This window comes from Panulirus ornatus, chromosome 7 (assembly GCF_036320965.1).
Source record: "Panulirus ornatus isolate Po-2019 chromosome 7, ASM3632096v1, whole genome shotgun sequence".
Lineage (NCBI taxonomy): Eukaryota > Metazoa > Arthropoda > Malacostraca > Decapoda > Palinuridae > Panulirus > Panulirus ornatus.
Window position 1 is genome coordinate 12554946 of NC_092230.1, and position 23515 is coordinate 12578460.

General features: G+C 41.3%; 1 protein-coding gene across 6 annotated transcripts in view; it reads left to right on the top strand.

Moving 5' to 3' along the window:
• The window catches only part of Sgf11 (SAGA associated factor 11kDa), a 431536-nt gene that overhangs the window by 275083 nt on the left and 132938 nt on the right, over positions 1 to 23515 (top strand). For all 6 annotated transcript variants that reach the window (XM_071663261.1, XM_071663260.1, XM_071663262.1 and 3 more), the window contains one exon: positions 19166 to 19263. In XM_071663261.1, the coding sequence (XP_071519362.1) occupies positions 19166 to 19263 (98 nt within the window). The remainder of the gene's footprint in view (positions 1 to 19165; positions 19264 to 23515) is intronic.

A 23515-nucleotide genomic window follows, 5' to 3' on the forward strand; every position in this document is an offset into this window, starting at 1 on the left:
GCATGAGAAGAAAGATCATGAGAGGCAAGTGTTTTGGGAGCAGCTTAGTGAGTGTGTTAGTAGTTTTGATGCACGAGACTGGGTTATGGTGATGGGTGATTTGAATGCAAAGGTGAGTAATGTGGCAGTTGAGGGAATAATTGGTTTACATGGGGTGTTCAGTGTTGTAAATGGAAATGGTGAAGAGCTTGTAGATTTATGTGCTGAAAAAGGACTGGTGATTGGGAATACCTGGCTTAAAAAGAGAGAGATATACATAAGTATATGTATGTAAGTAGGAGAGATGGCCAGAGAGCGTTAATGGGTTACGTGTTAATTGATAGGCGCTTCAAAGAGTCTTTTGGATGTTAATGTGCTGAGAGGTGCAACTGGAGGGACTGGAGGTTTTCAGGAAAGAGGGGTGAAGAGAGTGGTGATAGTAAGTGAGCATGGGAAGGAGACTTGTGTGAGGAAGTACCAGGAGAGACTGAGTACAGAATGGAAAAAGGTGAGAACGAAGGACGTAAGTGGAGTTGGGGAGGAATGGGATGTATTTCAGGAAGCAGTGATGGCTTCCGCAAAAGATGCTTGTGGCATGAGAAGCGTGGGAGTTGGGCAGATTAGAGAGGGTAGTGAGTGGTGGGATGAAGAAGTAAGATTATTAGTGAAAGGGAAGAGATAGGCATTTGGACAAATTTTGCAGGGAAATAATGCAAATGACTGGGAGATGTATAAAAGAAAGAGGCAGGACGTCAAGAGAAAGGTGCAAGAGGCTTAAAAGAGGGCAAATGAGAGTTGGGGTGAGAGAGTGTCATTAAATTCTAGGGAGAATAAAAAGATGTTTTGGAAGGAGGTCAATAAAGTGCATAAGACAAGGGAACAAATGGGAACATCAGTGAAGGGAGCTAATGGGGAGATGATAACAAGTAGTGGTGATGTGAGGAGATGGAGTGAGTATTTTGAAGGTTTGTTGAATGTGTTCGATGATAGAGTGGCAGATATAGGGTGTTTTGGTCAAGGTGGTGTGCAAAGTGAGAAGGTTAGGGAGAATGATTTGGTAAAGAGAGAAGAGGTAGTAAAAGCTTTGTGGAAGATGAAAGCCGGCAAGGCGGCGGGTTTGGATGGTATTGCAGTGGAATTTATTAAAAAGGGGTGACTGTATTGTTGATTGGTTGGTAAGATTATTTAATGTATGTATGACTCATGGTGAGGTGCCTGAGGTTTGGCAGAATGCTTCCATAGTGTCATTGTACAAAGGCAACGGGGATAAAATTGAATGCTCAAATTACAAAGGTATAAGTTTGTTGAGTATTCCTGGTAAATTATATTGGAGGGTATTGATTGAGAGGGTGAGGGCATGTACAGAGCATCAGATTGGGGAAGAGCAGTGTGGTTTCAGAAGTGGTAGAGGATGTGTGGATCAGGTGTTTGCTTTGAAGAATGTATGTGAGAAATATTTAGAAAAGCAAATGGATTTGTATGTATCATTTATGGATCTGGAGAAAGCATATGAAAGAGTTGATAGAGATGTTGTGTGGAAGGTATTAAGAATATATGGTGTGAGAGGCAAGTTTTTAGAAGCACTGAAAAGTTTTTAACGAGGATGTAAGGCATGTGTACGTGTAGGAAGAGAGGAAAGTGGTTGGTTCTCAGTGAATGTTGGTTTGTGGCAAGGGTGGGTGATGTCTCCATTGTTGTTTAATTTGTTTATGGATGGGGTTGTTAGGGAGGTGAATGCAAGAGTTTTGGAAAGAGGGGCAAGTTTGTAGTCTGTTGTGGATGAGAGCGCTTGGGAAGTGAGTCAGTTGTTGTTCGCTGATGATACAGCGCTGGTGAAAGATTCCTGTGCGAAACTGCAGAAACTGGTGACTGAGTTTGGTAAAGTGTGTGAAAGAAGAAAGCTGAGAGTAAATGTGAATAAGAGCAAGATTATTAGGTACAGTTGGGTTGAGGGACAAGTCAATTGGAGGGTAAGTTTGAATGGAGAAAAACTGGACGAAGTGAAGTGTTTTAGATATTTGGGAGTGGATTTGGCAGCAGATGGAACCATGGAAGCAAAAGTAAATCATAGGGTGGGGGAGGGGGCGAAAGTTCTTGGCGTGTTTAAGAATGTGTGGAAGTCGAGAATGTTATCTTGGAAAGTAAAAATGGGTAAGGTTGAAGGAATAATTGTTCCAACAATGATATATGGTTGCGACGTGTTGGCTATAGATAGAGTTGTACGGAGGAGGGTGAATGTGCTGTAAATGAGATGTTTAAGGACAACTTGTGGTGTGAGGTGGTTTGATCGAGCAAGTAATGAAAGAGTAAGCGAGATGTGTGGTGGTAAAAAGATAATGTGGTTGAGAGGGCAAAGAGAGTGTTTTGAGATGGTTTAGTCACATGGAGAGAATGAGTGAGGAAAGATTGACAAAGAGGATATATGTGTCAGAGATGGAGGTAACGAGGAGAAGTGGGGGACCTAAATAGGAGGTGGAAAGATGGAGTGAAAAGATTTTGAGTGATCGGAGCCTGAACCTGCAGAATGGTGAAAGGCTTGCAAGGAATAGAGTGAATTTGAATGATGTGGTATACTGGGGTCGACGTGCTGTCAATGGATTGAACCAGGGCATGTGAAGCATCTGGGTAAAACTATGCAAAGTTCTGTGGGGCCTGGATGTGGAAAGGGAGCTGTGGTTTCAGTGCATTATACATGACAGCTAGAGACTGAGTGTGAACGAATGGGGCCTTTGTTGTCTTTTCCTAGTGTTACCTCGCACACATGCAGGGGGAGGGGGTTGTTATTTCATGTGTGGCAGGTTATATATGTATACGTTGAGATGTATAGGTATGTATATGTGCATGTGTGGACGTGTATGTATATACATGTGTATATAGGTGGGTTGGGCCATTCTTTCGTGTGTTTCCTTGTGCTACCTCGCTAACGCGGGAGACAGCGACAAAGTATAATAAATAAATAATGAAAATATATCTATTTATGTTTTTTATACTTTGTCGCTGTCTCCCTCGTTAGAGAGGTAGTGCAAGGAAACGGACAAAAGAATGACCCACCCACCCACATACACATGTATATACATACACATCCACACATGCACATATACATACCTATACATCTCAATGTATACATATATATACACACACAGACATATACATATATACACATGTACATAAATCATACTGTCTGCCCTTATTCATTCCCGTTGCCACCCCGCCACACATGAAATAACAACCCCCTCCCCCCTCATGTGCGCGAGGTAGTGCTAGGAAAAGACAACGAAGGACACATTCGTTCACACTCAGTCTGTAACTGTCATATATAATGCACCGAAACCACAGCTCCCTTTCCACATCCAGGCCCTACAGAACTTTCCATGGTTTACCCCAGATGCTTCACATGCCCTTGTTCAATCCATTCATAGTACGTTGACCCTGGTATACCACATTGTTCCAATTCACTCTATTCCTTACACTCCTTTCACCCTCCTGCATGTTCAGGCCCCGATCACTCAAAATCTTTTTCTCTCCATCTTTCCACCTCCAGTTTGGTCTCCCACTTCTCCTTGTTCCCTCCACCTCTGACACATATATCCTCTTTGTCAATCTTTCCTCACTCATTCTCTCCATGTAATCAAACCTTTCAAAACACCCTTTTCTCCTCTCTCAACCACACTCTTTTTATTACCACACATCTCTCTTACCCTTTCATTACTTATTCGATCAAACCACCACACATCACATATTATCCTCAAATATCTCATTTTTAGTACATCCACCCTCCTGTGCACAACTCTATCTATAACCCACGCCTCACAACCATATACCATTGTTGTAACCACTATTCCTTCAAACATACCCATTTTTTTTGCTTTCCAAGATAACGTTCTCGACTGCCACACATTCTTCAACGCGCCCAGAACTCTTGCCCCCTCCCCCACCATATGATTTACTTCCGCTTCCATGGTTCCATCCGCTGCCAGATCCACTCCCAGATGTCTAAAACACTTCACTTCCTCCAGTTTTTCTCCATTCAAACTTACCTCCCAATTGACTTGTCCCTCAACCTTGCTGTACCTAATAACCTTGCTCTTATTCACATTTACTCTCAGCTTTCTTCTTTCACACACTTTGCCAAACTCAGTCACCAGCTTCTGCAGTTTCTCACATGAATCAGCCACAGCACTGTATCATCAGCAAACAACAACTGACTCACTTCCCAATCTCTCTCATCCACAACCGACTGCATACTTGCCCCTCTTTCCAAAAGTCTTGCATTCACCTCCCTAACAACCCCATCCATAAGCAAATTAAACAACAATGGAGAATCACCCACCGCTGCTGCAAACCAACATTCACTGAGAACTTTCCTCTCTTCCTACACGTACACTCGCCTTACATCCTCGATAAAAACATTTCACTTCTAACAACTTGCCTCCCACACCATATATTCTTAATACCTTCCACAGAGCATCTTATCAACTCTATCATATGCCTTCTCTCGATCCATAAATGCTATATACAGATACATTTGCTTTTCTAAGCATTTCTCACATACATTCTTCAAAGCAAACACCTGATCCACACATCCTCTACCACTTCTGAAACCACACTGCTCTTCCCCGATCTGATGCTCTGTACATGCCTTCACCCTCTCAATCAATACCCTCCCATATAATTTACGAGGAATACTCAACAAACTTATACCTCTGTAATTTGAGCACTCACTCTTATCCCCTTCTTTTCTCATCTTGGTTACATCCACACACATTTAGACATTCCAATCTGAGCCTTCGAGGAGGATGACCACTCGCGCGTGACTCCTTCTTCTGTTTCTCCTTTTGGAAAGTTAAAATAGAAGGAGGGGAGGGTTTCTAGCCTCCCGCTTCCGTGCCCTTTAGTCCCCTTCTACGACACGTGAGGAATGTGTGGGAAGCATATATATATATATATATATATATATATATATATATATTTTTTTTTTTTTTTTTTTTTTTTTTTTTTTAATACTTTGTCGCTGTCTCCCGCGTTTGCGAGGTAGCGCAAGGAAACAGACGAAAGAAATGGCCCAACCCCCCCCATACACATGTACATACACACGTCCACACACGCAAATATACATACCTACACAGCTTTCCATGGTTTACCCCGGACGCTTCACATGCCTTGATTCAATCCACTGACAGCACGTCAACCCCTGTATACCACATCGCTCCAATTCACTCTATTCCTTGCCCTCCTTTCACCCTCCTGCATGTTCAGGCCCCGATCACACAAAATCCTTTTCACTCCATCTTTCCACCTCCAATTTGGTCTCCCTCTTCTCCTCGTTTCCTCCACCTCCGACACGTATATCCTCTTGGTCAATCTTTCCTCACTCATTCTCTCCATGTGCCCAAACCATTTCAAAACACCCTCTTCTGCTCTCTCAACCACGCTCTTTTTATTTCCACACATCTCTCTTACCCTTACGTTACTTACTCGATCAAACCACCTCACACCACACATTGTCCTCAAACATCTCATTTCCAGCACATCCATCCTCCTGCGCACAACTCTATCCATATCCCACGCCTCGCAACCATACAACATTGTTGGAACTACTATTCCTTCAAACATACCCATTTTTGCTTTCCGGGATAATGTTCTCGACTTCCACACATTTTTCAAGGCTCCCAAAATTTTCGCCCCCTCCCCCACCCTATGATCCACTTCCGCTTCCATGGTTCCATCCGCTGCCAGATCCACTCCCAGATATCTAAAACACTTCACTTCCTCCAGTTTTTCTCCATTCAAACTCACCTCCCAATTGACTTGACCCTCAACCCTACTGTACCTAATAACCTTGCTCTTATTCACATTTACTCTTAACTTTCTTCTTCCACACACTTTACCAAACTCCGTCACCAGCTTCTGCAGTTTCTCACATGAATCCGCCACCAGCGCTGTATCATCAGCAAACAACAACTGACTCACTTCCCAAGCTCTCTCATCCCCAACAGACTTCATACTTGCCCCTCTTTCCAAGACTCTTGCATTTACCTCCCTAACAACCCCATCCATAAACAAATTAAACAACCATGGAGACATCACACACCCCTGCCGCAAACCAACATTCACTGAGAACCAATCACTTTCCTCTCTTCCTACACGTACACATGCCTTCCATCCTCGATAAAAACTTTTCACTGCTTCTAATATATATATATATATATATATATATATGTATATATATATATATATATATATATATATATATATATATATATATATATATATATATATGTATATATATATATATATATATATATATATATATATATATATATATATATATATATGAATGTAGGTTTGCGGCAGGGGTGTGTGATGTCTCCATGGTTGTTTAATTTGTTTATGGATGGGGTTGTTAGGGAGGTGAATGCAAGAGTTTTGGAAAGAGGGGCAAGTATGCAGTCTGTTGTGGATGAGAGAGCTTGGGAAGTGAGTCAGTTGTTGTTCGCTGATGATACAGCGCTGGTGGCTGATTCATGTAAGAAACTGCAGAAGCTGGTGACTGAGTTTGGTAAAGTGTGTGGAAGAAGAAAGTTAAGAGTAAATGTGAATAAGAGCAAGGTTATTAGGTACAGTAGGGTTGAGGGTTAAGTCAATTGGGAGGTGAGTTTGAATGGAGAAAAACTGGAGGAAGTGAAGTGTTTTAGATATCTGGGAGTGGATCTGGCAGCGGATGGAACCATGGAAGCGGAAGTGGATCATAGGGTGGGGGAGGGGGCGAAAATTCTGGGGGCCTTGAAGAATGTGTGGAAGTCGAGAACATTATCTCGGAAAGCAAAAATGGGTATGTTTGAAGGAATAGTAGTTCCAACAATGTTGTATGGTTGCGAGGCGTGGGCTATGGATAGAGTTGTGCGCAGGAGGATGGATGTGCTGGAAATGAGATGTTTGAGGACAATGTGTGGTGTGAGGTGGTTTGATCGAGTGAGTAACGTAAGGATAAGAGAGATGTGTGGAAATAAAAAGAGCGTGGTTGAGAGAGCAGAAGAGGGTGTTTTGAAGTGGTTTGGGCACATGGAGAGGATGAGTGAGGAAAGATTGACCAAGAGGATATATGTGTCAGAGGTGGAGGGAGCAAGGAGAAGAGGGAGACCAAATTGGAGGTGGAAATATGGAGTGAAAAAGATTTTGTGTGATCGTGGCCTGAACATGCAGGAGGGTGAAAGGAGGGCAAGGAATAGAGTGAATTGGAGCGGTGTGGTATACCGGGATTGACGTGCTGTCAGTGGATTGGATCGGGGCATGTGAAGCGTCTGGGGTAAACCATGGAAAGCTGTGAAGGTATGTGTATTTGCGTGTGTGGACGTATGTATATACATGTGTATGGGGGGAGGTTGGGCCATTTCTTTCGTCTTGTTTCCTTGCGCTACCTCGCAAACGCGGGAGACGGTGACAAAGTATAAAAAAAGAAAAAAAAAAAATATATTCCTGGGGATAGGGGAGAAAAAATACTTCCCACGTATTCCCTGCATGTCGTAGAAGGCGACTAAAAGGGGAGGGAGCGGGTGGCTGGAAATCCTCCCCTCTCGTTTTTTTTAATTTTTCCAAAAAAAGGAACAGAGAACGAGGCCAGGTGAAGGTATTCCCTCAGAGGCCCAGTCCTCTGTTCTTAACGCTACCTTGCTAACGCGGGAAATGGCAAATAGTATGAAAGAAAAGATATATATATATATATATATATATATATATATATATATATATATATATATATATATATATATTGGGGGAATGTGTGCATAGTGCCATTGTACAAAGGCAAAGGGGATAAGAGTGAGTGCTCAAATTACAGAGGTATAAGTTTGTTGAGTATTCCTGGTAAATTATATGGAAGGGTATTGATTGAGAGGGTGAAGGCTTGTACAGAGCATCAGATTGGGGAAGAGCAGTGTGGTTTCAGAAGTGGTAGAGGATGTGTGGATCAGGTGTTTGCTTTGAAGAATGTATGTGAGAAATACTTAGAAAAGCAAATGGATATGTATGTAGCATTTATGGATCTGAAGAAGGCATATGATAGAGTTGATAGAGATGCTCTGTGGAAGGTATTAAGAATATATGGTGTGGGAGGCAAGTTGTTAGAAGCAGTGAAAAGTTTTTATCGAGGATGTAAGGCATGTGTAGGTGTAGGAAGAGAGGAAAGTGATTGGTTCTCAGTGAATGTAGGTTTGTGGCAGGGGTGTGTGATGTCTCCATGGTTGTTTAATTTGTTTATGGATGGGGTTGTTAGGGAGGTGAATGCAAGAGTTTTGGAAAGAGGGGCAAGTATGAAGTCTGTTGGGGATGAGAGAGCTTGGGAAGTGAGTCAGTTGTTGTTCGCTGGTGGCTGATTCATGTGAGAAACTGCAGAAGCTGGTGACTGAGTTTGGTAAAGTGTGTGAAAGAAGAAAGTTAAGAGTAAATGTGAATAAGAGCAAGGTAATTAGGTACAGTAGGGTTGAGGGTCAAGTCATTTGGGAGGTAAGTTTGAATGGAGAAAAACTGGAGGAAGTAAAGTGTTTTAGATATCTGCGAGTGGATCTGGCAGCGGATGGAACCATGGAAGCGGAAGTGGATCATAGTGTGGGGGAGGGGGCGAAAATCCTGGGAGCCTTGAAGAATGTGTGGAAGTCGAGAACATTATCTCGTAAAGCAAAAATGGGTATGTTTGAAGGAATAGTGGTTCCAACAATGTTGTATGGTTGCGAGGCGTGGGCTATGGACAGAGTTGTGCGCAGGAGGATGGATGTGCTGGAAATGAGATGTTTGAGGACAATGTGTGGTGTGAGGTGGTTTGATCGAGTAAGTAACGTAAGGGTAAGAGAGATGTGTGGAAATAAAAAGAGCGTGGTTGAGAGAGCAGAAGAGGGTGTTTTGAAATGGTTTGGGCACATGGAGAGAATGAGTGAGGAAAGATTGACCAAGAGGATATATGTGTCGGAGGTGGAGGGAACGAGGAGAGGTGGGAGACCAAATTGGAGGTGGAAAGATGGAGTGAAAAAGATTTTGTGTGATCGGGGCCTGAACATGCAGGAGGGTGAAAGGAGGGCAAGGAATAGAGTGAATTGGATCGATGTGGTATACTGGGGTTGACGTGCTGTCAGTGGATTGAATCAGGGCATGTGAAGTGTCTGGGGTAAACCATGGAAAGCTGTGTAGGTATGTATATTTGCGTGTGTGGACGTATGTATGTACATGTGTATGGGGGTGGGTTGGACCATTTCTTTCGTCTGTTTTCTTGCGCTACCTCACAAACGCGGGAGACAGCGGCAAAAAAAAAAATATATATATATATATATATATATATATATATATATATATATATATATATATATATATATATATATATATAAAGTGCGTAAGACAAGGGAGCAAATGGGAACTTCAGTGAAGGGCGCAGATGGGGAGGTGATAACAAGTAGTGGTGATGTGAGAAGGAGATGGAGTGAGTATTTTGAAGGTTTGTTGAATGTATTTGATGATAGAGTGGCAGATATAGGGTGTTCTGGTCGTGGTGGTGTGCAAAGTGAGAGGGTTAGGGAAAATGATTTGGTAAACAGAGAAGAGGTAGTAAAAGCTTTGCGGAAGATGAAAGCCGGCAAGGCAGCAGGTTTGGATGGTATTGCAATGGAATTTATTAAAAAAGGTGGTGACTGTATTATTGACTGGTTGGTAAGGTTATTTAATGTATGTATGACTCGTGGTGAGGTGCCTGAGGATTGGCGGAATGCGTGCATAGTGCCATTGTACACAGGCAAAGGGGATAGGAGTGAGTGCTCAAATTACAGAGGTATAAGTTTGTTGAGTATTCCTGGTAAATTATATGGAGGGTATTGATTTAGAGGGTGAAGGCATGTACAGAGCATCAGATTGGGGAAGAGGAGTGTGGTTTCAGAAGTGGTAGAGGATGTGTGGATCAGGTGTTTGCTTTTAAGAATGTATGTGAGAATTCCTTAGAAAAGCAAATGGATTTGTATGTAGCATTTATGGATCTGGAGAAGGCATATGATAGAGTTGATAGAGATGCTCTGTGGAAGGTATTAAGAATATATGGTGTGGGAGGAAAGTTGTTAGAAGCAGTGAAAAGTTTTTATCGAGGATGTAAGGCATGTGTACGTGTAGGAAGAGAGGAAAGTGATTGGTTCTCAGTGAATGTAGGTTTGCGGCAGGGGTGTGTGATGTCTCCATGGTTGTTTAATTTGTTTATGGATGGGGTTGTTAGGGAGGTGAATGCAAGAGTTTTGGAAAGAGGGGCAAGTATGAAGTCTGTTGTGGATGAGAGAGCTTGGGAAGTGAGTCAGTTGTTGTTCGCTGATGATACAGCGCTGGTGGCTGATTCATGTGAGAAACTGCAGAAGCTGGTGACTGAATTTGGTAAAGTGTGTCAAAGAAGAAAGTTAAGAGTAAATATGAATAAGAGCAAGGTTATTAGGTACAGTAGGGTTGAGGGTCAAGTCAATTGGGAGTTAAGTTTGAATGGAGAAAAACTGGAGGAAGTAAAGTGTTTTTGATATCTGGGAGTGGATCTGGCAGCGGATGGAACCATGGAAGCGGAAGTGGATCATAGGGTGGGGGAGGGGGCGAAAATTCTAGGAGCCTTGAAGAATGTGTGGAAGTGGAGAACATTATCTCGGAAAGCAAAAATGGGTATGTTTGAAGGAATAGTGGTTCCAACAATGTTGTATGGTTGCGAGGCGTGGGCTATGGATAGAGTTGTGCGCAGGAGGATGGATGTGCTGGAAATGAGATGTTTGAGGACAATGTGTGGTGTGAGGTGGTTTGATCGTGTAAGTAACGTAAGGGTAAGAGAGATGTGTGGAAATAAAAAGAGCGTGGTTGAGAGAGCAGAAGAGGGTGTTTTGAAATGGTTTGGGCACATGGAGAGAATGAGTGAGGAAAGATTGACCAAGAGGATATATGTGTCGGAGGTGGAGGGAACGAGGAGAAGTGGGAGACCAAATAGGAGGTGGAAAGATGGAGTGAAAAAGATTTTGTGTGATCGGGGCCTGAACATGCAGGAGGGTGAAAGGAGGGCAAGGAATAGAGTGAATTGGATCAATGTGGTATACCGGGGTTGACGTGCTGTCAGTGGATTGAATCAGGGCATGTGAAGCGTCTGGGGTAAACCATGGAAAGCTGTGTAGGTATGTATATTTGTGTGTGTGGACGTATGTATGTACATGTGTATGGGGGTGGTTTGGGCTATTTCTTTCGTCTGTTTCCTTGTGCTACCTCGCAAACGCGGGAGACAGCGACAAAGCAAAAAAAAAAAAAATATATATATATATATATATATATCTGGGAGTGGATCTGTCAGCGGATGGAACCATGGAAGCGGAAGTGGATCATAGGGTGGGGGAGGGGGCGAAAATTTTGGGAGCCTTGAAAAATGTGTGGAAGTCGAGAACACTATCTCGGAAAGCAAAAATGGGTATGTTTGAGGGAATAGTGGTTCCAACAATGTTGTATGGTTGCGAGGCGTGGGCTATGGATAGAGATGTGCGCAGGAGGATGGATGTGCTGGAAATGAGATGTTTGAGGACAATGTGTGGTGTGAGGTGGTTTGATCGAGTAAGTAACGTAAGGGTAAGAGAGATGTGTGGAAATAAAAAGAGCGTGGTTGAGAGAGCAGAAGAGGGTGTTTTGAAATGGTTTGGGCACATGGAGAGAATGAGTGAGGAGAGATTGACCAAGAGGATATATGTGTCGGAGGTGGAGGGAACGAGGAGAAGAGGGAGACCAAATTGGAGGTGGAAAGATGGAGTGAAAAAGATTTTGTGTGATCGGGGCCTGAACATGCAGGAGGGTGAAAGGAGGGCAAGAAATAGAGTGAAGTGGAGTCATGTGGTATACAGGGGTTGACGTGCTGTCAGTGGATTGAAGCAAGGCATGTGAAGCGTCTGGGGTAAACCATGGAAAGCTGTGTAGGTATGTATATTTGCGTGTGTGGACGTGTGTATGTACATGTGTATGGGGGGGGGGGGTTGGGCCATTTCTTTCGTCTGTTTCCTTGCGCTACCTCGCAAACGCGGGAGACAGCGACAAAGTATAAAAAAAAAAAAAAAAAAAAAAAAAAAAAAAAAAAAAATATATATATATATATAATGTATATCCCTGGGGATAGGAGAGAAAGAATACTTCCCAGGCATTCCTCATGTGTCGTAGAAGGCGACTAAAGGGGACGGGAGCTGGGGGCTAGAAACCCTCCCATCCTTGTATTCTAACTTTCTAAAAGGGGAAACAGAAGAAGGAGTCACGCGGGGAGTGCTCATCCTCCTCGAAGGCTCAGATTGGGTTGTCTAAATGTGTGTGGATTTAACCAAGATGAGAAAAATGGAGAGATAGGTAGTATGTTTGAGGAAAGGAACCTGGATGTTTTGGCTCTGAGTGAAACGAAGCTCAAGGGTAAAGGGGAAGCGTGGTTTGGGAATGTCTTGGGAGTAAAGTCAGGGGTTAGTGAGAGGACAAGAGCAAGGGAAGGAGTAGTACTTCTCCTGAAACAGTTGTGGGAGTATGTGATAGAGTGTAAGAAAGTAAATTCTAGATTGATATGGGTAAAACAGAAAGTTGATGGAGAGAGATGAGTGATTATTGGTGCATATGCACCTGGGCATGAGAAGAAAGATCATTAGAGGCAAGTGTTTTGGGAGCAGCTGAATGAGTGTGTTAGTGGTTTTGATGCACAAGACCGGGTTATAGTGATGTGTGATTTGAATGCAAAGGTGATTAATGTGGCAGTTGAGGGAATAATTGGTATACATGGGGTGTTCAGTGTTGTAAATGGAAATGGTGAAGAGCTTGTAGATTTATGTGCTGAAAAAGGACTGTTGATTGGGAATACCTGGTTTAAAAAGCAAGATATACATAAGTATACGTATGTAAGTAGGAGAGATGGCTAGAGAGTGTTATTGGATTACGTGTTAATTGATAGGTGCACGAAAGAGAGACTTTAGGATGTTAATGTGCTGAGAGGTGCAACTGGAGGGATGTCTCATCATTATCTTGTGGAGGCGAAGGTGAAGATTTGTAGGGGTTTTCAGAAAAGAAGAGAGAATGTTGGGGTGAAGAGAGTGTTGAGAGTAAGTGAGCTTGGGAAGGAGACTTGTGTGAGGAAGTACCAGGAGAGACTGAGTACAGAATGGAAAAAGGTGAGAACATAGGAGGTAAGGGGAGTAGGGGAGGAATGGGATGTATTTAGGGAAGCAGTGATGGCTTAGGCAAAAGATGCTTGTGGCATGAGAAGTGTGGGGGGTGGGTTGATTAGAAAGGGTAGTGAGTGGTGGGATGAAGAAATAAAATTATTAGTGAAAGAGAAGAGAGAGGCATTTGGACGATTTTTGCAGGGAAAAAATGCAAATGAGTGGGAGATGTATAAAAGAAAGAGACAGGAGGTCAAGAGAAAGGTGCAAGAGTGAAAAAGAGGGCAAATGAGAATTAGGGTGAGCGAGTATCATTAAATTTTAGTGAGAATAAAAAGATGTTTTGGAAGGAGGTAAATAAAGTGCGTAAGACGAGGGAGCAAATGGGAACTTCAATGAAGGGGGTTAATGGGGAGGTGATAATAAGTAGTGGTGATGTGAGAAGGAGATGGAGTGAGTATTTTGAAGGTTTGTTGAATGTGTTTGATGATAGAGTGGCAGATATAGGGTGTTTTGGTCGAGGTGGTGTGCAAAGTGAGAGGGTTAGGGAAAATGATTTAGTAAAGAGAGAAGAGGTAGTAAAATCTTTGCGGAAAATGAAAGCCAGCAAGGCAGCAGGTTTGGATGGTATTGCAGTGGAATTTATTAAAAAAGGGGGTGACTGTATTGTTGACTGGTTGGTAAGGTTATTTAATGTATGTATAATTCATGGTGAGGTGCCTGAGGATTGGGGGAATGCTTGCATAGTGCCATTGTATAAAGGCAAAGGGGATAAGAGTGAGTGCTCAAATTTCAGAGGTATAAGTTTGTAGAGTATTCCTGGTAAATTATATAGGAGAGTATTGATTGAGAGGGTGAAGGCATGTACAGAGCATCAGATTGGGGAAGAGCAGGGTGGTTTCAGAAGTGGTAGAGGATGCGTGGATCAGGTGTTTGCTTTGAAGAATGTATGTGAGAATTACTTAGAAAAGCAAATGGATTTGTATGTAGCATTTATGGATCTGGAGAAGGCATACGATAGAGTTGCTCTGTGGAAGGTATTAAGAATATATGGTGTGGGAGGCAAGTTGTTAGAAGCAGTGAAAACTTTTTATCGAGGATGTAAGGCATGTGTACGTGTAGGAAGAGAGGAGAGTGATTGGTTCTCAGTGAATGTAAGTTTGCAGCAGGGGTGTGTGATGTCTCCATTGTTGTTTAATTTGTTTACGGATGTGGTTGGTAGGGAGGTGAATGCAAGAGTTTTGGAAAGAGGGGCAAGTATGCAGTCTGTTGTGGATGAGAGAGCTTGGGAAGTGAGTCAATTGTTGTTCGCTAATGATACAGCACTGGTGGCTGATTCGTGTGAGAAATTGCAGAAGCTGGTGACTGAGTGTGGTAAAGTGTGTGAAAGAAGAAAGTTGAGAGTAAATGTGAATAAGAGCAAGGTTATTAGGTACAGTAGTGTTGATGGTCAAGGCAATTGGGAGGTAAGTTTGAATGGAGAAAAACTGGAGGAAGTGAAGTGTTTTACGTATCTGGGAGTGGATTTGGCAGTGGATGGAACAATGGAAGTGGAAGTGAATCTTAGGGTGGGTGAGGGGGTGAAAATTCTGGGAGCGTTGAAGAATGTGTGGAAGTCGAAAGCATTATCTCGGAAAGCAAAAATGGGTATGTTTGAAGGAATAGTGGTTCCAACAATATTGTATGGTTGCGAGGCGTGGGCTATGGATAGAGTTGTGCGCAGGAGGGTGAATGTCCTGGAAATGAGATGTTTGAGGACATTATGTGGTGTGAGGTGGTTTGATCGAGTAAGTAATGTGAGGGTAAGAGAGATGTGGTTGAGAGAGCAGAAGAGGGTGTTTTGAAATGGTTTGGTCACATGGAGATAATGTGTGAGGAAAGATTGACCAAATGGATACATGTGTCTGAGGTGGAGGGAACGAGAAGTGGGAGACCAAATTGGAGGTGGAAAGAGGGAGAGAAAGATTGGGGCCTGAACATGGAGGAGGGTGAAAAGTGTGCAAGGAATAGAGTGAATTGGAACGATGTGGTAGACCGGGGTTGACGTGCTGTCTATGGATTGAACCAGGGCATGTGAAGCATCTATTCCTTGCATGCCTTTCACCCTCCTGCATGTTCAGGCCCTGATCACTCCATCTTTCCACCTCCAATTTGGTCTCCCACTTCTCGTTCCCTCCACCTCTAACATTTATATCCTCTTGGTCAAACTTTCCTCACTTTCCTCTCCATGTGACCAAACCATTTCAAAACAACCTCTTTTTATAAGCCACACATCTCTCTTACCCTATTAATACTTACTCGATCAAACCACCTCACTCCACATATTGTCCTCAAACATCTTATTTCCAGCACATCCACCCTCCTCCGCACAACTCTATCTATTGCCCACGCCTTGCAACCATATAACATTGTTGGAACCCCTGATCCTTCAAACATACACATTTTTGCTTTCCGAGATAATGTTCTTGACTTCCACACATTCTTCAACACTCCCAGAACTTTCGCCCCCTCCCCCACCATATGATTCACTTCCGCTTCCATGGTTCCATCCGCTACCAAATCCACTCCCAGATATTCAAAACACTTCATTTCCTCCAGTTTTTCTCCATTCAAACTTACTTCCCAATTGACTTGACCCTCAACCTTACTGTACCTAAGAACCTTGCTCTTATTCACATTTACTCTCAGCTTATTTCTTTCAAACACTTTACCAAACTCAATCACCAGCTTCTGCAGTTTCTCCCACGAATCAGCCACCGGCGCCGTATCATCAGCGAACAACAACTGACTCACTTTCCAAGATCTCTCATCCACAACAGACTTCATACTTGCCCCTCTTTCCAAAACTCTTGCATTCACCTCCCTAACAACCCCATCCATAAACAAATTAAACAACCATGGAGACATCACATACCCATGCCGCAAACCAACATTCACTGAGAACCAATCACTTTCCTCTCTTCCTACACGTACACATGGCTTACACCTTCGATAAAAACTTTTCACTGTTTCTTACAACTTGTCTCCCATACCATATATTCTAACTTCCTTCCACAGAGCATCTCTATCAACTCTATCATATGCCTTCTCCAGATCCATAAATGCTACAAACAAATCCATTTGCTTTTCTAAGTATTTCTCACATACTTCAAAGCAAACACTTGATCCACACGTCCTCCACCACTTCTGAAATCACACTGCTCTTCCCCAATCTGATGCTCTGTTCATGCCTTCACCCTCTCAATCAATACTCTCCCATATAATTTTCCAGGAATACTCAACAAACTTTTACCTCTGTAATTTGAGTACTCACTTTTATCCCCTTTGCCTTTGTACAGTGGCGCTATGCAAGCATTCCACCAATCATCAGGCACTTTGCCATGAGTCATACATACATTAGATAACCTCACCAACCAGTCAACAATGCAGTCACCCCCTTTTTTAATAAATTCCACTGCAATACCATCCAAACCCACTGCCTTGTCGGCTTTCATCTTCCGCAAAGCTTTTACTACCTCTTCTCTGTTTACCAAATCATTCTCCATAACCCTCTCATTTTGCACATCACCTCGACCAAAACACCCTATATCTGCCACTCTATCATCAAACACATTCAACAAACCTTCAAAATACTCACTCCATCTCCTCACATCACCACTACTTGTTATCACCTCCCCATTAGCCCCCTTCACTGAAGTTCCCATTTGTTCCCTTGTCTTACACACTTTATTTACCTCCTTCCAAAACATCTTTTTATCATCCCTAAAATTTAATGCTACTCTCTCACCCCAACTCTCATTTGCCTTCTTTTTTGCCTCTTGCACCTTTCGCTTGACCTCCTGCCTCTTTATATACATCTCCCAGTCATTTGCATTATTTCCCTGCAAAAATCACCCAAATGCCTCTCTCTTCTATTTCACTAATAATCTTACTTCTTCATCCCACCACTCACTACCCTTTCTTATCTGCCCACCTTCCACGCTTCTCATGCCACAAGCATCCCTTGCGCAAGCCATCACTGCTTCCCTAAATACATCCCATTCCTCCCTCTTTCTTTTTTCATTTCATGGTGCTTCCTCGCTGACGTGGGAAACAGCGATCATGTATAATAGATAAAATAAATAAATCCTCTATGTTTGTGCATATAAGAATCTTTATACGTATCTATATACATTTTTTCCCTGTATGTGCAGTGCAAATGTGATGTACAATCCTCCATGTCATATTGAAAGATACTGACTTACTGACCTGAAAACAAATATTGACAAAGGATATGGTAACATTGAATTGGCAGTAGTTGTTACTTCACCTACTACTTTACTATTTGCTGAGCCTAGAATTTTCAGTTGCCCCAGATTGTGTATAATACAGTCACAGTCATATACCAAATGCATCTTGTACATTATATTGGACATTGGTAGTCACTTGGTCAAATATTTAGGCCACCTCAAGGGATGTCCCTTACACTTTGCATAACATTGCTGTCATGGTTTTTTACATAAATTTGGACAGACTCTTTCCTTGAGGGTAATATGGTGTGGTGTAACCCATCTTATTGTTAAACTGAGCTCATAATGTCTTGAGCTTTTGGGCCATAAACTTCATAATTACGATTGGAGGTACTCTGGTATCACACACATAATGGTGGAAGTTATTGCTGACTTCTGTTGTACTCTTACCTTTTAAAGGATGAAATTTCACAATGTATTGTAATCATCCAAGATTGTCATCACATAATGATAACCCTAGGTTCCATTATACATATCAATAATAGTAATACTAATCATCTCCAGAGGCAGTTACTAGGGGTTCTAAACCATAGGCACCTTTGCACTGTAAACAGTCCATAAAAGTTGTTTATTTTATTTATAAGTACCTGCAGACCAATTTCTTTCAAAAAGCCAGGATGTTACCCAAAACCTCTTTCTAAAGGCTCCTGCAGCCCAAGGCTGTGATGCCTCCAGTAGCAGGGAAATATAGACTCCTTCGAACTGATTACACGATTAATTATACCTGCTGTATGAGTTGGCTAATAGTGCATGGTTTTGGCTTTATCAGTGTTTTTTCTCACCAAAATTAGATGATTATTGATATAAGCTAGTCTTAGTGCTTCTCTCCTCAATTCTTGTGGATGTACTAGGAGGTACTCAAAACTGATCCTTTTTCTCACCTACAATATATACAAAATTTCATCCTGCAATGTAAATTGTTTTCAGTATATCTGTGGGATGCATATGTTTGGTGAGGGCTCCATCTAAGAAGTATATCAAGGCTCTTCAACATCCTTCATCCTGTTGTACCTTGTCCAGTTCTGTAGACTTACCCAGCTATTGTTCAGTTACATTCCACACTGTATGGATTCCTCATACTCTTCCGTTGAAGAAAATCAAAGTAAGGTATCTGTGGCAGTCATATACCACCTTAGATTACTGTAGTTTAGATATTATGGATCTGATTGTGTTGTTCTGGGGTGTTGTTCTTTAGGAGATATCAATTCCAGTTTGCCCTCAAATCTAGTACTATTGGTGTATTTATTATTCTTTTAGAATTAATGTTGGCAGTTGGGAGGATAGGTCAGTGAAGTCATCACTGAATCAGCTCTGATTGGCCAAAGGTGGACCCAAAATGAGTAAGCTGTAACTGCCATGGTTGAATGGACACTGTGTTTAGGAAGGTCTTAGTCCTGATTTTCTTAGAAAATATCCTTGATAATCTCTTATGCTTATAAGACTGCCTTGAATAGAAAAGTTTTTTCAACTTTTTAAAATTTTCATTTATTTTCTGTATCATACTACCATCATGCGGTAATTAACAGGGGTAGAGGTACTCTCTTTAGGTAAAGAGGAAGTTGTTGTATGTGACAGAGACTACGAATGCATGTATCCTTGGCTCACATCTACTATGCTCTGAAAAATTCTCTTAGAATGAAAAGACCCATTTATGTTTCCTTTTCACTGTTAACACATTTTTTAAAGCTGTGTTAGGAAGGTTTACTCAAAAATCACTTAACATATGATATATTACAGGTTAATGCTGAGGGGCTAGATGTGTTTGGCCAGGCACCTGTTAAGAAGCAACATGAGTGCATTTGTCCAAGTTGCTCACGAAACCTTGCTGCATCAAGGTAAGTTTCTGTTTGTATCTGGAATACTCCCTAGGTGAAGTAAGTGTCTTTCTTATCATGTTGATAATTGCTGTTTCTTTAGTTCTCTTTTATTACTTTCCCATATATCTACTATTCTTCATCTTTTCCTGCTTCTTTGTTTTCATTTTCCTCTTAGAATCTCAACAGGTAGTATGAATTTTGAGCTTCTGCGCTAGTGTTTAGTATTTTTTGGCTGTCACTATTAGTCCAGTTATTGATATGATTATTTTATTTTGACTCGCATATCCCTTGTATGTAGTAGGAAAAGGGTGCTAGAAATCCTTCCTTTGTCTTATTTTCACTTTCCAACCAAATATAGGAAAGGAAGAAAAAAAACAAAAATTGGATTTTTGGTCAAAGGCATTTACTGGATTGTATATATATGCATAATTGTACCCAGGATGAAAAGAAGAGAGAGATATGTATGGTGTTAGTTGAGTGAAAGAAAATTAAAGGAATCTTTTATCTGGGGTTAGTGATAGGTTAAGAGTGACAGAAGGGAAAGCACTTTGGTGGTGGGAGGAGGGTATGTGGTACTGTGTTAAAGAGTATAAGGATATGAAACCAAAATTGATGTGGCTAAGACTGACACTAGGATACAAGAGGTGATTGTTAATGCTAATGCACCTGATGGTGAAATAGTGAAGATAAAATGAATGCCCTAGAAGTTTTGATGTAAGAGATTGAATATTGATGCAAGGATAGATGGATGTGGCAAATTCGGGTATAATTGGGGCATGGAGTAAGCTTGTAGAGCTGAGACCTGAAAGAGGAATGGTGATCAGGAATAAACAGTTTAAGAATGTTTGGGATTGGAGGTCTGTGGGAATTACTGGATTTTGTGCTAATTGGAAGACATGCAAAGGAGAGGTTGCTGAATGTGAACATGTTAAGGGGATGGGAGGTAGTGGTAAATAAAATTTATAATTTTGTGATGGAAGCAAGAATGAATATCTTTGGTGGTTTCAGGAAAAAGAGGAAATAACCTATGTATGTATAAAAGAAGTGATTAAAATGAGTGAGCATGGAAATGTGGCATGTGTAAAGAGATATTGACAGAGATTGAGTGAATAATGGCATAGGGTGAAATTAAATGAAATTAGGGGAATGGAATAAGAGTGGAAGGTACTTAGGGAAGCATTGCTTATATGTGTGGTTAAAGTTTGTGGCATGCAGAAGGTGGGAAGTAGACACATGAGAAATGGTAGTGAGTGGGAATAGGGAGATGTTTGGATAGTATCTGCTGGTAAGATGGATGAGGGATTAGGAGGAGTATAAGAGAAAGCAGCAGGCAGAAGGTCAATAAAGAAGGAGGACTGAAAAAGAGGGCAAATGAGGGGTGGGGTAGGGAGAATCAGTGAAGTAATAAGGGATTAAGAAAATGTTTTGGAAGGAGTTGAATGATGTAAGGAGAACAAGAGAACAAATGGAGGTGATAATGAGAGCAGATGAGGAGGTAATAGGTAAAGAAGGTATGAGAAAGTGGCAGGAGATCAAGAGGAAGGTGCAGGGGCTGAAAAAGAGGACAAATGAGAGTTGGGGTAAACAAGTATAAGCAAACTTCAGGGAGGATAAGAAAATGTTTGGTAAGGAGGTTAATAGTGTAAGAAAAACAAGAGAACAAGTGGAACCATACATAAAAAGGACAAGTGATAAGTCAGAGATGAGGTGAAGAGGAGATGGAGTGTGTGATTTGAAGGATTGCTGAATGTGTGTAATGATAGGGTGGCATGTAGAGGGTGTTTAGGTACGAGGTATGCGCAGTGAGTCATGACAGGAGGTTGGCGAAAAGATGTGAGGTGGGGAAAGCCTTGCATAAGGTGAAATGTGGCAAGGCAGCTGTTATGGATGGTGCTGTAAATTTTATTAGTTGTTTGGATCTTCTTTTGTATTACAGGTGTATTTCACCACCTTTACAGTAATTCTATTGGTCAGTTTTGTTTTCCAAACCACATGTTTCTAAACCATAGTTTGCTGTTAGTTTTGTAGTGAAATATTTGTTTGTTATGGTCGGGGCTGAGAATTTGCCTAAGCAATGATTTTTCCAAAGTATAGATATTGAACATTTCCCATGATTATGATGATTTACTAAACAGTAAACTTTGGAATTGCAGTGATAGAATGAAACAATCCTTTACTAATATTCTAACTAGAATTACTTTAAGTGAAACCGTCTTTTTCAAAGACTTAATTTAATGGGGAAATGTTTCCATGGAATATTTCTGGACATGTTTCCTTATGTATGCTGTTCTTTGTGTTACTCAAATACATTAGATATTAATATCATATGGCAAAACAAAGTGCTTTATTGATATCAGTGGGATGTCATCAAGTATCATATTGCTTTATCATACTTCTGTCATCCACTATCATATTGCATATCTCATTAACATATCCACTACTGCTGTACTGGATCTTTGATATTTAGCTCTAACACAACAAGTGAGGATGAACATGAGAGAAATGAAGTGCTGTACTTACTTATATTAAATCCAGATGCACAGATGGGTTAAAACTATGCAAACACTTCAATGTTTGTACTCTGTATGATTTAAAATGTTAAGAATTTTGTAGAATGCTTACAGTAAGAAGTACCAGTTTATTAATCTCAACTTTTATAACCTAAGGAAAAGCATTTGGTGAACATTACTGTCAACTAAGATACAGTACTGCATAAAGTTCTGACTATTTTGCATGATGGTCTTACATGTTTTAGAGTTTCAGCATGGTAATTTATGAAAGAATTCAGGCATCACTGTTCATAGGGCACTTTAGGTATAATGGGTCAAAATAAATTGTGTATGTATTAATGTAATTCTGATTGTAACAATAGAATATTTTTAATGCATTTAATTGAGAGAAATGTGTTGTGGTAGAGTATTGATATAACAGTTCTTGAGGGATACAAAAGCATCATAATCATTATGGGATCTTCCTAAACAACACATGCCACCATGAACCACACAGTGAGTGTTGTAATGAAATTATATACACATCTGTTTACTCTTTCAGTAGCATCTTTACTTCATTATCCCACCACTGTGCCCTTTCTCACCTGCCCACTTTCCACTTAGTGCATGCTATACACTTATTTCATACATGCCATCAATGCTTTCCTAAATGTCACCCATTCCTCACCCATTCCCCTAACTTCATTTACACCCACCTTTTGCATTTTACACTCAATCTCTCCTGGTATCTCTTCACACAAGTCTTTTTTTTTTTTAAGCTCACTTATTTTCACCACTCTTCTTACCCATATCATTTTTCCTTTTCCAAAAAACTCTGCAACTCTTCACCCCCGCCTCCACCAGGTAATAATCAGATCTACCGCTCGCTACCCTTCTCAGCACATTCACATCTAAGAGACTCTTATACTATATACCAGTCAATTGATATGTAATCCAGTATGCCCACTTACCGTCTGTTCTTTTTCAGCTTACAAGTCCATAAGCCATACACCATTTCTATTCATCTAACTGAATGCTCCATGCCCCTCAATCATACCTTCACCTACCACATTACTCACTTTCACATTACCCATCACTAATACCCAGTCTCTTGTATCAAAATTGCTGACACTTTCATTTGCTATCAAGACACTTGCATCTCATCTTTCTTGTGGCCAAGGATATGAGCACCAATAATCACCCTTCTTTCATATATAATCTGTCTTCAGTTTAGTCCTTACACTCACACATCCCCACTGTTCCTGCTTTAGTTAGTGCTACCCCTTTCTTAGCTCTCACCTTCTCACTGACACCTGACTTTCCCCCTCAGACATCCCTGAACCATTCTTCTCTTGGTTATATCTACACACTTTCAGGTGCTCCAGCTTGAGCTTTCAAGAAGGATGAGCACTCCATGCTTGGCTTCTTTTTCTATTCTATCTTTTAGAAATTGAAATACAGGAAGAGGAGGGTTTCCATCCATACTTGGGTAGAATTGAATTCTATCTTCCCTATCCCAGGGATAGAGGATATTTTGGGAGCAACTGAGTGGGTGTGTCAACAGTTTTGGTGGACAAGACTGGGTATTAGTGATGGTTGATTTAAATGTGAAGGTGAGTAATGTGGCAGTTAAGGGTGTAATTGGTGTACATGGGGTAATCAGTGTTGTGAATGGAAATGGTGAAGAGCTTGTGGAATTGTGTGCTGAAAAAAGACTGGTAATTGGGAATACCTGGTTTAAAAAGAGAGATATACACAAGTATACGAATGTAAGTAGGAGA